At 42.8% G+C, this 16,124-nt stretch overlaps 1 protein-coding gene across 2 annotated transcripts in view; it reads right to left on the reverse strand.

Moving 5' to 3' along the window:
- Positions 1-16,124, reverse strand: part of FLT1 (fms related receptor tyrosine kinase 1) — a 389,921-nt gene that overhangs the window by 102,264 nt on the left and 271,533 nt on the right. For both annotated transcript variants that reach the window (XM_085621641.1, XM_085621640.1), the window contains one exon: positions 11,887-11,991. In XM_085621641.1, the coding sequence (XP_085477767.1) occupies positions 11,887-11,991 (105 nt within the window). The remainder of the gene's footprint in view (positions 1-11,886; positions 11,992-16,124) is intronic.

A 16,124-nucleotide genomic window follows, 5' to 3' on the forward strand; every position in this document is an offset into this window, starting at 1 on the left:
AGTTTACAAATATGCAAAATAAATAACTAAATAAAGTAAGACAGAGTGGTAGCAAACTGGCCAGATTGATTTTATTCACACCCAAACACATTAGCGCCACTTTTACAGAGTTTGCCAGTGAAGCGCTATTTTTGTTGTCTTGGCCTTGTTTTCCCAGGGCTTGGAACTAGTGCACCAATCCTGGAGGTACTGCAATGTGAGGATTGAAAAACAACATTTGTACTGCTGCTCTGCATCTAGGGATGTTGTCTTTTTTTACCATACTGCTTACGTTTTGTAAGGATATAAACAATGGCCATTGAAATGGGTCCATTCAGGGCCCTGTTGTCATGTACTTAACTTTTCAGGCAAAAGCACTCACTGATTTCTGAACAGTGAGTGCAAAAGCGTTAAGGTAAGCATGTTGTTCCTGCTTACATTTCACATGGTTTGCAAAATTTTGCATTCCCTATGATTGTTTGCTTTTTCCAGGATGCTGTCACTTTTTACTTGTCGCCACATATTGCTCTTGCCCAGTGCGTAATTTAAATTGAGGCGCATCCAGGTGCTTATAGCTGGCAACTATTGGGTTGTAGTTGAAGGCAGTCTGAGATTTTCTCAGTGGGGCAGTATGGTGTTCAGTGGGGTAGAGGATATGGCACCATGGCCAGAGCTGCTGAATTTGGAACTGGGGAACCAGGTTCAGCCTTAATAACCAGTCCACCAGACCACTCTCCTGAGAGAGCACTATCTCATGCTAGACTTTAGAAGGCTTCGCAAGACATTAGAATCCCTGGTGTCTTAGCACCAGCAGGTGCACCCTAGCATGACAAGTGTAGGTTAACCTTCAAGTCTTGTCCACCACTATTCATACTGAAGTTCACCTCCAGTCTTGCGGGCAGGCCTATGAAGCAGCAAACCCTAGAACAACAGTGACCCTGTCACTGAGATCACAGGACCCTTGAGAAGGGCCAGCTCTAGGGCGGTGCAACTGGTGTGACCGCACTAGGTGCTGACTTTAGGTGGAGGCATCATTTTTGCAAGTCTATTATGGTTTTAAAAGCGCTTGCTGCCTCCTTCCTGGCCTCCAGCAATTTTCGGTAACAAAAAAAATGTCATGATGACTCTGGTGATTAATGTTCTTCCTAGAGAGAGATCGGAAATTTGTCTAATGGAAGATTTGACTCATGGAAAGGTAGCTCAGAGGGTTAATGTACCTGTTGCATAGAACATGTATCATGCAGATCACAAAGTGCACATAATGTAAATAGGCCAGTGGGCTACTGCTTTTGTCAGAGAGATCCTTTTGTTACTTACAGTTCATAAGTTAAAATCCTAACATTGAACAGTGAGCTATTAACTGTCATCTACTCCGCAGCAACACAAGTCACATTTTTTATTAACTTTTAATACGTTTGAGCTACAAACAATTTATTAGTTGAAATGGTCAGATCATGCCACAGATCTTGCATTATGAGGCAAATATGGCAGAGCCATTATTATTTAGAAAACATTTGCAAACTAGGATTTTTAGCCATTCATGTTTGAACTGCTGTTGTGGAAAAGGGAGAAGTGCTGATGACAGAAACTCCATGGCTCGGAGACAAATGGCTTGTGCTTTTTATCGTATTTGGGGACATTCTGTGATTAGAAGTATATCCCACTTTGTGAATACATTTTACTGTCAATAACTCATTATAACCTTAAATAATCATGTGTATCCATTGGATGATAAAACTGGGCAGTGAAACCAAACAAATACAAAAAATTGGGATGTTTGCGCATTCTGGCCACACCTCTGGCTCCGCCCACTGATCCAATCCTTGGGTTATTCCTGCCCTCTGATTCTCCGCCCACAGTTCCCCAACTTTTTTCCCCCCACTTCGACCACTGATATATCGTGTTGCTGGATAGTGGGAACACCACACCAGTACAAAGTACCATACCTATGATATTATAAATTCCAATAAACTGTTGACTAGCAGGTAGCCCACTGTACAACCTGATTAATGAGTCATTATCACACTGTTGTTTAACAGGCACCTTTTATAAATATAGGACCTACATTTACAAACGTTACTAAGGATTCTGTATGGTCCCGTTATTTGCCAACTGTGTCCACTGGCGGACTCGGGGCTGAGGAGGTCCATGCGGTAAGTCGTGAGGGGGTGACACCATGAGTTACCCGCACCGGGTGACACCAACCCTAGTGACGCCACTGGGATGATACCTCCTCGACTAGTGGAGAATCTTGGCAATTATAGTGCTCTTTACTTTGACCAACCACTGGAGGGGTTGATCTTACATCACTTCTTCACATAAATATAGTGTTAATTTAATATGTATGTAAGTTTGAGGTATTTACATGGTGCAACCCTAACTGAAAGTCAGTGGAGAGCCCTAGAGGGTCAAAGGTGAAGACACTGTCAGCATATGATAGGAAGAGTAGCTGATTTGTGGACTGTTACTGCATCATTAATTATGATTTTATGTTCTTTAAAGAGGTGAATATTCTGCTCTTTCTAAATTGGAGCGAGGTTGGGTCAATAGTATTACAAATTCTAGGTATACAGATGGCAAAGGCTTGTTGCCTTGTTCTTTCTATTTTGCACGTATTCAACTCCAGTACGATTCTGTTCTGGCAGCAAGTGTTATGACAGCCACAGTGGCATAACAAAGACCCCTGCAGCCCCACGGTGCGGGGGGCCCTGAGCTCCAGGGGACCCCTTCAGCACAGTATCCTGGCCTGAGAGCTCCTGACTGACTTTGGAGGTGGGGCCCCTCCCTGTACTTTTTAGGGGGGCCCCTCAAGTTGCGTTACGCCACTGGACAGCCACCAGAGATTTATGGGCCTGTCAGCCAGGTAGATGGGGGTGCCATTCATTATGGCTTTGTAGATAAAGCGGGGGGTTTTGAAGTTGATGCAATCTGGCAATGGCAGTTAGTGGAGTTACATCAAGGCATGGATAGTGTGGTTATTTCACCCATAAAGGATGCCCTTTAAAGTGCGGGTATGGTGTCTGGGAATCCGTGGAGCAAGGCTTTGCCACGATCCAGATGAGAGAGTATGAGTGGTTTCAGCAGTTCTGGAGTTGATTTCTGGGAGGAATGGTTTCACTTTCTTAAGTACAGAGCTCATATTAGGCTATCTGTGTTGTGTTGGTGATATGTTCCTTAAGGGTGAGATCAATGTTTAGGGTGAATCTCAGTGAGTAGGAATTGTGTAAAAGCTGGGGTTCCAGGCTGTCCAGGCCCGTGTCATTGAAGCAGGTTTGGTATAGTTGTTGCTGTTGTTCTTGGTGAACAGCAGGAATTTGGTTCTGGTGGGGTTCGAATTATACATTTCTTCCTTTATCCTAATACCCACTTACTTGTTTTTTAGTTACTTTTTCTGTCCCTTGATTGCATTCCTTGTGCTCACTTACTTTCAATTTATTTTCTACCCAACCAGTTTGTGCTTCTCTTTTTGAGTCCCTAGGGCAGAATTAGTGCTCTGTTTACCACTTAACGCTGAGTTTCATCATTAATAGTATGGATATAGTTTGGTTTGTAATATATTCTGTTTTGATAAAACCGGCATTTGTTTTATTGTAAATATTTAGAACTGTTTATTGAGTGTAGTTTCCACTGAAGCTCATTAGCATGAATGTCATATGTGAAACCCAGTAGAGTTGGAGTGTAAGTTAAGAGGAGGATGAGGGTGGTCAGATACATTATTCACTCTTTTAGAAGGTATTATTTGAAGGAGAAGGGCAGGTCAGTGGGAGGTGGGAGAGTGTGGTAGATCAACAAGTATTTGTTTTTTCAATATTTTCCTGAGACTGAGGGAAGTGTGTGTGACTTGTGCATGGCTGTGTCCTGACTTCTTTTGTCCTGAATGGGATTAACAGAAGTGCACATTTATTCATGAACTTCCTTGGTAAAGTCTGTAAGGACCTTTTGGCCTCACCATGAAAGACCACTTCACACTGATTGGACTGGTGATGAATCATTTGTTCTCAATGGCTTCATGGCAGCTCTGTTGGCTTCATGACCAGCTGGGTTGTCCATCCTCCTTTGCCTCATTACATGGATTAAATTCAAATATACAAATCTGAACAAGAGTACGTAAGTGTTTTTTTATCAACAACCCGAGCCCTCTGGCACCTTCTAATGAGAAAATGTCACATACAAGACTCTAGGGGCCTGAAAACAACTTCAAAATGATTTTAGAGAGATCTGTTTGTTGTAATAGTGACTGTAAGTCAGTTTAAGGACGTCTCAACATTGTTTCCCTTTACTTTTCAAAACTTCACTACTGCAAATCAAGCTTTTTGTATATATGGCGCCTTGGAGTGCCCCTTTCTCAAACGTGAGACAAGAAGAGGAAGCCTCTGTGTGCTAGAGTTCCTATTAGACTAGACCTGATTATCACAGCTGGACCAGACCGCTCTACGAAGTTTCAATGGTGTATCCTGAACGTGGGTGGCTTCAACAGAGAAGTCAGCTAGGTCACCTACGAGGGAATTCATGACCACTGGAAGCCCAGTCTGGCCTACTCATCTTGGCTAGTACTAGAGCAAGGCGTTCAGTATCATGTGAAATATTCCTTGTATAACCCTAATGTTAATCTCCTATTTGAAGACTCTCAGCACCTCTAAAGATGGGTAGCCCTACATCTCTTCCTTCCTTCAACTTGTTTTCCAGCTGTGGGTACATGGGTAAATGCATATACTAGTGACAATCTGCATGAGACATTAGTCATTTGACTATGGACTCATGAATGAGTGAAGGGAGAAATCTGTTGCCTTCCAATCGCTCTCTGGCCTCCCACAGTATCTCTCAAACAATGTGCCATGATTTCTAACTCCTTCTCATTCCCTTTTTTTCTCACTGTTACTTACCCATCACTCCCCAGCTTCTTTTTTCTGTTTCCTCCTGCCTTCTCAAACCCAACCCATTACCTTTTTTACTTCCTCCCTCCCTATTTGCTGACTAGATGTTGGAGACTTGCTACCCACAATGCACTATCACAATGTCTATCAGACACAAGCACTTTGCGAAAAACCACCTATAAGGCTCTTCCCTCAATCCCTCTGTCTTACCTTCTCTTTTTTACTCTAGCATATTCTCTATTTTTTATCCATCCTGTCTCCATCAATGCTTTGATGCAACTTTCGGTGGCATAAGAGCGAAGAAAATTGGCAAAATACTAGAATGTAGCACTCCGTTTTACTGTTTTTCAAACGGTTCTACATACTGATCTTCATATGTGCATTTGCTGTTCTTCTGTGCAGTTATATGCCTGTTGAATATAAGGTTCATTGTCGTTTCCCCCAGTTGTCAGGATTGTAAATATCCCCTCTTTCCTATGGGTTAGAGTGCACAATATAAAAACTATAAATAATTTTTTTTGTCTCAATGCTTATCTCTTGCTTCACAAAGTCCCTACATAAATCACCCTTTTCTGTTTTTCCAGTTATTAAATGTGTTCTGTTAATTGCTCGTGGGCAACATATAGTTCAGAGGGTGAGAGGGAGGAATATCTGTTATTGCTTTGCTTGGTGTTGCTGTCTTTTATTTTCCCACAAATGCTCGCAGACTCAGTTTCAGTCCAAGCATCTTACTCCGCGTCATCCTTTCTGAGGTGTACATCGCTTAAGGAATCGTCTATGGTTTAAACATTCAGGTATCTATGTAGTTAGACTGCCACTCATTCGTTTAACAGTACCAGCACATCACATAACTCATTTTTTGGAACTATGATCAAACTCTTCTGGCTCTAAGAGGCAGATTTAGGGAGACCAAGATCATTTTTCTTATCCCTGAGGAGCGAGTGCGGCCCTTATGGAAGGGTTTTATTTCCTATAGGGTGGTTGGCTTCACCGTGTGGGGCACATAGGGGTTACCCATGTTCCACAAACAGCATGCATCCTCTGCATGAGGGGAGCCTATGTGCATTGGAACCTTTAGACTTGCATGTTTATCAAAACCTATTGAATTTTTTAATGGATCCTCCAAAAATGCTTCTACCATGAGGGAAAGAGGAGGGTGACTGGTAAATTGTTGACTGATGTGTGGGAGCTGATCTCCATCCCCTTTGTTGCTGAGTTCCTCCAGGTCAGAATGAGTGAACTACTACTTCTGGGGCAGATACTGTGGGAGAGATTTTCAAAAAATGCATGCAACGCAGCGCAGCCCCCCACGAGGCTGCGCCACGTTGCACGACAGGGAGGGAGTAGGAGAGCGTGATATCTTCAGAGATATGGCTCTCTCCTCCCCTTTCCCTTGCGCCGGCGCTGATTTCAGCTGCTGTGCGCCATGCACACACCTTAGCGCCGCAGCGCTAGGGTGTGTGCATGAGTGTAGAATAGGTTTTGTACAGGAACGGTACCCTTCCTGTACAAATTACTATGCAAGGCACGATGCATAGCTTTTCCCACTTTGCATACGTGCTGCACAGTGCAGCACGCAAGGAAAGTCGGAAAAGGACAGAGAAAAGATGGCATTTCACCTGCTAGCACTTCCTTTGAGGGGGCGTAACTTTTGGCGTATAACCGAAGGGGGGATTTACTAAGATTTTGTGCCGTGTTTGCATCACAAAAGTGATGCAAAACAACGCAAAATCTTTTTTTTTATTTACTTTCCAGCGCTAAACTTGTTTAGCGCTGGAAATAACGTAAAAGTAAAGCGAAGCAGCGCATTGCGCTGCTTCTCATTACTTTGCGCCATGGGGACGTGCCAAAGGTGGTGCATGGACGTTCTCATACAACCACACAAAGTTTCTCACACTAAACCCAATTTACTAAACACAGTAGATTGGGTTTAGCGTGAGAAAACTGCGCCCTTTTCAACTAGGCGCAAGGAAGGAGAAATGCTTTCATTTCTCCTTCCTTTTCCGACTTTGCATGCGTGCTTGCACTGTGCAGCACACATACAAAGTGGGAAAAGCTTTCCCTTGTGTCGAGCATAGTATTTTGTACAGGAAGGCTATTCTTTTTGTACAAAACCTATGCTGGACTCATGCACACACCCTAGTGCTGCAGCGCTAAGGTGCATGCATGGCGCACGGTAGCTGTAATCAGTGCCGGCGCAAGGGAAAGGGGAGGAGATAGCCATATCTTTGAAGATATGGCGCTCGCCTGTTCCCTCCTGTCGCGGAACGCAGTGCAGCCTCGCGGGTGGCTGCGCTGTGTTGCGTGACTTTTTCATAAATCTCCCCTCATGTTTACAAATATTTGTAAATATAGTGTTGCATCAAAAACCATGGGTGGTAGCATGGGAACGCCCATGTACCACCCATGTAACGCCCCCTCGGTGCAATGTAACGCAAAGCAAGGCTTCGCGCTTCTTTGTGTCACTTAGAGAGTGCTTGTTTTGCGCTGGAAAGAAAATAGCAAAAAAAGATTTGCGCTGGTTAGCGTCACTTTTGTGATGCTAAACCAGTGCAAACGTTTTGAAACTCTCCCCCTGTGTGTCCAACTATTCAATACTTCTGTGACTTTGAAAAGTCAAGCAGGGCTGTCCCAGCAACTTCAAGTGGCAGAGTCCTTTGAGTCGTAGATTTGAAAGGGAGCAGTTGCCAGGGGCGGCTCCTCCTATAAGGCGGAGGAGCATCGCCCCACTGCCTTCCAGCATGGCAAAAAAGGAAAACTAAAATGATAATAACGCAATGTTATTATCATTTTATTTTTCTATGCTGGGGCAGTTTTGTGGGTTGAGCTGGACTGCGCAGGGAGGAGGAGTGGTGACACCATCATAAGTGTGCATTAATGTTTGGACGGCCATCTGGGGCTGGCAAAACATTCATGCGCACTTAGCATGTTCTGCAGTGGAGAACACGCCCAGGCTTCCATTCCCCATCTGAGAGTCGAACCATAACGCTCAGACCAATCACAACGCTGCATTGCAGCGTTGGGATTGGTTCAGGGGCTCCTGCTTCCCGTTCCAGCAAAAGCCAGGAAGAGGACTGAAGAGAGGCGGCAGCTGGCCAGCCAAATAGCCGGCCGGCATGTAAGTGATTTTTTTTTCTTCTCCCCTCCCTTCCACATCCCCTCTACCCTCACCGCCCCCTGCCCCACTACTAATTTGCGGGACCAGCTGTGACTGGCAGTTTCACCCAAAATAGCAGATGCATAATAATTTCTTCTGTTCCAATCCTTCTTCCTATAGCCACCGACCATGATGCTTCTCGGGCAACAAAGGAGAGAAACCTGGCAGTGTTGCTGCAGAGGTTGGCTGATAGTCATAGGGGAGTGGAGGAGTAGGATAGGGACAGACAAAGGTGAAAGGTCCCTGTGGCAGATCTTGTGGTCTATTGTGGAATTCATGCAGTTTAACAAAGACCCCAGGATTGAGTACATACCACAGATAAAGAATGAACTCTTAGGATCGGTCGATCCTTGGGCACACCAGGATCAGAAAGAGTAAGAGCTAGGACAGTCCAAAGTTGCCCTAGTGCAGAAGTTTATAGGACTTTGACTTCTCTCAGCCAGCATTTGTTTCAGTCTCTGCAAGGTTGGCACACCAGTTTTGGTGATGGGTTATGAACAAGGCCAGTATATAACATGTACAGAAGCTGCCTGTGGATTTGCATGAAGAGATGGGGGGAAAGGAGGGGGGGGGGGGTGTCTGAGCCCGCAGTTTGGCTTGCAATAGAGGGATGGAAATAATGTCACTTGAGGGTGCCTCACAAGTCACAACTTGACAAAGGTGAACTTGTGTGCAGAGCACATAAGCTTAGTGAATAACATGAAAAACAACTGGGGTCTATGAAGAAGATACTGGAGCAGACAAGGAGCCTCCTAAAGGAGAGGCCCAGACTAGTATGGGAGGAAAAAAATAATAAGGGCCTAGTTGTGACCTGCCACACATTAACAAGGGGTGAGGCATGTAACACAATCCAGCTTCCAGTAAATTCCAAACAATTCGGAACTTCTACCCTCTGCGCCAACAAGGATTTGTACAGGGTTCAGCAAACACTAACCCACTCATAATCAGGGCCTACGAGTACACCCTAAGGCAACAATCGTTCACCCCCTGCCACTGAGGAATGATCTTCAATAGAACTGGAAGAACGCCTGATAGAATGAATGGCAGGATTTTCACTACCTTCATAGCTGTTTTGAAAGCTCTGCATCTGAAGATGGTCCCTATGGAGGTAATACTAAAGGGCTGATCACGAGTGGTGAAGGGGCAAGTGAAGGAAGTGGAAGTCGCACTGAGCACCATGTAAATCTTGTGTAATCAAAGCTGAACCACTGGGAATACCTACACTCAATGAAGAGGCAGACTTCTTTCAGGAGGCTCTGGACTTGAAAAAGGCCGAGACCCTATCTGCGCATCATAGGGAGGATAGCGGTACTGGGGAAAGAACAGACAATACTTGTAATGCAGATGGAGGAATTGCTTAAGGTGGGTGTCCTCAAATATCCAAAGTACGAGGGACATGGACTTTTACTGTATCTTTGAGTATAGAAAAATTGATGATAAACCTTGCATGACAAATAGAAGGCTTGGCTGCCATTAGAATTTCAATCACCCGTGTAGCATTTGGCCAAGTTGAGGGTAACACATAAGGGAGAGGACAATGTATTCTTGAAGTTGAAATCTTCACAGAGCATTTTTAAACAAGATAAAAATAAAAATAAAACAACCTGAACAATCCATACACTTCTCCTTTTTAATTTTGATAGTGGTAACTTTGTGATTTGATTTAGGTGTGACATAACAGCAGTTTGCTAAATCCTAGTGGCTAGCATGTATACACCCACAAAGGAGTTAGAGAAAGTGAAATGTGTACTAAAATAGGTGAATGAGGCTGATCACGTGGACTCATTGCTTTTGGCAGGTAATTGCTTTAGAAGTGTATTTTACATTTCGAACTTGCAGGGTGGTTTCGAAATGTTACTGTTAAATCTAGTGATGTACAATAGAACATACAAATAGGGAATATTGTTTTCCTGCTGTACACGTCTTTATCATTAAAATACCTACAATTTAAAGGCCCAGGATGGTCAGAGTGCTGACCCTCCTCTATTGACAAATGTAGTGGTTCGGCCGTCATCAATTTGAAAAAAGCAAACAGATTTAGCCTACCATTCTTTCAAGATCCTTAAATTGACCATTTTAAATTGGGTATCAGTAAAAATGTTACAGAACAATAAAAACTGCAGCAGTGTGGTATGAAACGCTACATAAAAAATCTCTTAATATTATTCTCACGTTTTGCCTGGACATGTAGTGGGTATTGCTTGCCCGTGAATATCACGACTAGAGACGAGTGAACTTGCAGGGTTGGGGATATAAATGCTTAAAGAGGCCATAAAAATCACCAACAACAGGCACTCTGGAGTTTTGCTTTGTTTGATGTCACCCGGTGTTTTCAGATCCATCGCGGTATCATTACCAGGGTTGGCCCCTTTAATTAATTGAGCATGCTTGCCGCACAGTTGATCTAGGTAACCGTTAAGCCTACTTTTGCCTCCCACCCCACACTCAAAGTACTTTGGGTTACCATCTCTAAAACTGCGTAAAAGAATGCTGCACCACCACTACCTCTAACGGACAACAATCGAGGTGCCACTACATTGGAGGCACTACATCACAATTACCACTAATGAAGATGCCACTAGCCCAAATAAGGTAAGTAGAAGATAATCGTATGGGTTGGACTAGGCTATGGAGTATAGTAAGGCTTAAGATTAGGGTAAAGCCTGTTTTATGGCAAGGGGTAGGTGTGGTTCAGCATCCTTTTATGCAGTTTTAGAAATGGTAACCGGAGGTCCTTTTGAGTGTGGGGTGGAGGCTTAGGGTTAAGGTAAAACACTGGGTTAGATTTGGCATAAAAGTTAGGGTATAGTTAACTTTTAGGCTGTTGGGATAGTACACTTACTATTGTAATCACATATTCGATGAAGGGGCATATCAAGCAGTGATGTACAACCAAACGGACTGACAAGAATGTCAGTTGTGAAATAAGTGATGATTCTAACATTTATGGCCAGCTGAGAAGCAGTCATGGATTCCGTAGGGGGTTTAGCTCTCCTGTCGCAGGCCAAAAGAGTAATTCTATTAGGTTTATAAACATACATAAACCGTGTAAAAAATATAAATGGGAATATGTAAATGAACCACAAAAAATCTAATTTTTCTGTTTCCCAGACATTGACAACACTTTTATCTATTTAAATTGCTTATCTAGCTATCCACCCATCATGTATCTTTACACAACTGTCATTTCATCTGTCGTGTCATCCCCCTTTCTGTCTTGGATGATGAAATGCCTGTCAACACAGCCCTTATTTCATATTTCAAATTTTGACCCATATCTTCAACATAGATATTAGCAATGAACATTTAATTCACTTAACTATGTACTCGCTCACTTACTAAAGCATCGTTTATCGCAAATCTCAGTGGCATTTTTTATTTCTATCAAAGAATATGTCTATGTATTTATTTTTGCAGTTATACAGGGTAACTAAACTGCTTCCAAACACATTAGATCTGTGATCTCCAAACTTTTTTAATGATTACCCACCACCCGCACCCCCTTCTCCACTTTTCCCGAATACAAAAAAAAATAATTAGGTGAAGGGGAAATGACACGAAAAAAGAGGGTCACACCCGACAAAAGCGGGCGAGTTGGCGGGTATACAATACTGATGTTTCTTTACAGAGTGGCTCACTGCCACAGATGTTTTTCTTCATTAAAACACAACACCGTTTAAGCATGATGTATGTCTGTGTCAGAGGAGCTTGGCGCCCCTCCGACATTAATTCAGCCCCCCACCACACGGGTTGAAATTATCTGCATGAAAATTGACACAGGTAGCAAATAAGCGTAGATTAAACCATCTCTCCGTGACGCTTGAGACACGTGGACACGGTAGACAGCTTGGATTGACATGCCGTCAACTGACATACCTTTTAGCATTTTAACAGCGACTGTCTTACAAGTTGGGGAATTCTTAATTCCAAACGCGGAGGCCTCAACAACTTTCCCGAAGGCTCCCCTTCCTAGCGATTTTCCTGCAGAGACAATAAACCATAAATACACGTTATTACTCTTAAACCAATTACGCATGTGATAATTGCACAAAATACACAAAAGCTCGCTGATGTACGTGCCGCTGCCCCCTCCCCCATCCTCCCTCCATGAAGAATGACGTGCCCCGTGAGGTCGGCCCGCCATTTCCAGGCTCTTCATAGGGCGTAATTAATAAAGCTACGCTTACGATTTACGTTTGACCTCATCAGTGAAAGAAACAATTAATTTTCGTTTGTTGTACAAGTCCAGGGGTGATAAAATTGGAATGTGAAACGTGAATTTAGGGAGGATCCTTTCCTGAGCTGACACGGAAGAGCCCGCGAGCTGACATATTTAGATAGTGACTGTCAGGAAAGCGCGCATTCCACTTTTGCTGTGGGATTGACCGAGGGCATGAAACCAGGATTTGAACCATCAAACTCGCTGGGACCAGGCTGAGCAGCGAGCCACACGACAGCCGCGCGCACGCTGTTTTTGTGTTTTTTCCAGGCGTGCTCGACGCACGGCGGAAAACAGAGAACAGGTGTGCGATGACGTGCCTGAAGGAGACTGCATGCAATGCATGCGTACAGTCAACACATGTATCCTTTCAAAGGGCTGACGAGATTGTTGTCAATATGCAAACATGTCAAACTACGCTCTTTTTTTAGCAGGAGTTGGATTGGAGTTCATTTTGTAAAATTGCTAAACTAACTTGTTTCAGCAGTTTTGATTGGATACTTTTTGCAAAGAAAAAGGGTGAAAACTTACAAAGGAGTAACTTTGTAATTATTTATAAAGGTTTATAAAAACATTCTTGCATTAACTTACAACTAAGAAGATAACAGTATAATTTAGAGTTTATCCGACAAGGTACCCCATCACAAATGTGATAACGTACCCTGACTGCCAAGGTCTTTGCCTGCCTGCCTAATTTAGAGATGGGTAAACCCTAGCTTCCTCCGAAGCCGTGACGGAGTAGAAGTCACCAGAAGAAGCGCGGGCCATCGCCCACCCTATTTAGAATGGATGGTGTAATGCCCCTTTTTCCTGCCTGTCGCCTCCACGTAAACCCTAGTGGCGAGGGACAGAAAAAAATGATGACTCCCCCCAACGCCCTGGAAGAAAACTCACTGGATGTGGGGTCATTCGTTTTAGGTTTTACAAAAACAAGTACCCAATTTGGGAGTTTGTGTTTGAGAAACAAAAAAATGTTTCAAAGTTTGGAAAAAAAAGTTTCAAAGTTTGGTGGATGGCTGTCAAAACCAATGGCGAACGTCCACCAAACGTACCTTGGTACCTTCAAGGGACGTGCCATGATGGCAGTTCCCTTCAAGGTACAGAGATAACCATTGGGTCAGCTGTCATCTCTAAATTTGGCTGACAGATTCCTATTGTGATGGCAAAGGTAATGGGTACTGTCATCCTGACAGACACTACTCTGCTCATCAAACTCTAGATCAGGAACTAAGTAAAAGTGCTTCTGAAAGTGTGGGAAAGTGCCTCAATCTGTATTCTTTTTAAAAGAGGCAGTGTTATATGGGCTCTGAGGGACATTTTCGACATTGCTAAGTTAGCATGAGCTTCGCGGCCATGATGCAGCTTTTGCCACGTTACTACATGATTTTGTTTTGTTTTTGCAACACTCTGTTTGTGCCTTTCATATGAGAACGGGCTGCTTTCACGTTCTCTGCCTTTCCTAGAATTGAGTCTTAACACGATGTGCAAGGCCGAACAACAATGCCCCTTGTTATTCTGTTCTGGTCAGTCCCTAGCACCTAGACAGAACATGGAACACACAGCTGCAGTACTGACGACTCGTGCTTTTATATTACGTTGTTACATGTTGTTTTAACACGCTTGGAGAAAGCCGTTCGATGGAGAAGAGCTTTGCTGTTCCTGTGATGTAAACCTTACATCCAGGCTTTAAGGTATGGGGCCTGCTGGCAAAGCCCAGAGATCGTCCTTTTCTATAAAATAAACTTCTTCTAGTCAAGGGGAGGGTGGTCAGGCCTAAAAGCCCTTATTTCCACAGTCTTTATAAAATGATTTCTCCATTTGTATTCTATGGAATTGTAACAATGCTAACTGTGCTGAGTTTATGCATTTTGCTGCTAGTAGTGGCATGTATACTGTATTGTAGAGCACGATAGTTAAAATAAACATTTTGAACTATTTCAGTGACTCTGCCTAGTCTCATTGTGGACAAGTACGAGTGAGTGAGCGAAAGAGTACGTCTTGCTTCCGCGATTCCTGAGAGAGTCGGGAGTGTTGTGTTCTGGATTGTCTAATCATTTGTAGCTCCGTGATCTTTATAGGAGAACGAATGAGACACTATAGCTAGTCGGTTTGGGATTTTGGGTACTGATGTGGTAGGTTTGTACACCCCTACTCACTGAGGTCCTGTTTTCCTGCGAATAGTTCTGTGTATGTGCAGAATCCCTGCAACAGCAGATTAGGAAGGGATCCATATGAGGATAGAGCTTTTTCAAGATAGTAGAAATAACACAATACAAATAAGCATGACAGATCTACAATTTTTATACATTGAATATATTATGCAAATCCCCATTAGGTACGTAGGTGTAAGTCAGGAATTTATATGTCTATCATACAGATGCATACAGTATGACATGCATACATTACAAATATTTCATAAGGGGAGAAATGTGAACATCCACAAAATCATAGACTACACACATGCACTGTGGTATTTGCCATAGTTTACATGTGCAAAACCACTCCTTGTTAGTCAACCACAAAATGTTCTTGGTTGGCACAACATTTTGGTTTCACCCAATCTCTAACAAATACTGGTCTCTAATGTTGGAAGCATTTAAATTATTTTGTTTCACCTTTTAAAAATCATGTTAAATAATTCTCTATGGAACACCAGTGAGCAGGATGTGAGATTAAAAAATATACAAACATATCTTAGGCTAATTATTGTGCTCGGGCTCAGGCAGATGTTTGGTTCATTCAGTTCTTCACACAAGGAAGCTGCTTTACAGGAGCATTTATGAGTATAGGAAGTAGTTCTATGGGAGTACTATTTTACATTCAGTTACATGCCTTTGTAAATTTGCCCCCAAACGTTCAAATCCCTATTAGTAAAAGTGCAAAGAGGTAGACAGTCTTTCCTACTTGTACTAATTTTATATGAAAAGTCCCTGAATATTCCTATTTTATTCACATACATAGTAGTCAGAAGATAGTTTAAAGCACTTTGTGTAAAATGCGGATATCTGGAATTGTCTCCCCCATCCTACTCTTCAGTCACTTTGAGCATTATGTGACTAGCGTCTTACACTAAGCCTTAACTGCTTGTTAAAAGTGTGAGGAATAAAACTGAAATGCATGTGACAGGGAGTTTATATGATCTAGGCTGCCCTTTTGTGGAAATCCATTCCTGGTCCCTTCACAATGAAAGCAGCCAATAACAACTGATGGTATGGATGTTTCCCAAGAAGGTTTGTGTGGTTCCTTCGGTGATTCACAGCAGAATCAATACTCCTTCATTCTGTTTAATACAAAGTATAACAACATAAAAAATTGTATTTCAGTTTTTTTATAGGAACTCTCAGATGTTATCATAACAATAGTGTTCAAATAACAACAGTGTTACAAACCTTGCCAGCGAGCATTCAAGATAATAAGGAGATGTTCAAATGGACATATATCTTAAGAGTTAACTCATTTGTCCAGGGCACGGGGGTGTCCCAGATGTAGAGATTAGGTCTCCTCTGCTTGTGGGGAGCTAAGATGGAACCTCTCCATTAGGAATGTTTACATACAGGCCAGGTCTCAGGGCGCTGCCTAGAAGGGAGTCAGTGTCTTAGTGCCCCTATGTCGACAGTCATTCTGTCAAGCTATAAGTGCCATGGATCGGTTTGTGTACCATGTTTAGATTTTTGAGAGGACTCCCTGAAGTAAATTCCTAAATAAAACATGTTTGATTCTGCATTTTGCATGCAACCTGCACAATTCATGCTCCTCAATTTTCCTAAATTCCATATGAATCTTATCAAATGCTTTTGAGTGACTTTGCATTCGAAATTTAACAGCAAGCATCTGATAAAAATAGTAATGCTATTTCCTGATTGTAAATTAGCTGCAATAATGTAGGTACCAATAT

Source organism: Triturus cristatus, chromosome 8 (assembly GCF_964204655.1).
Source record: "Triturus cristatus chromosome 8, aTriCri1.1, whole genome shotgun sequence".
NCBI classification, from domain to species: Eukaryota; Metazoa; Chordata; class Amphibia; order Caudata; family Salamandridae; genus Triturus; species Triturus cristatus.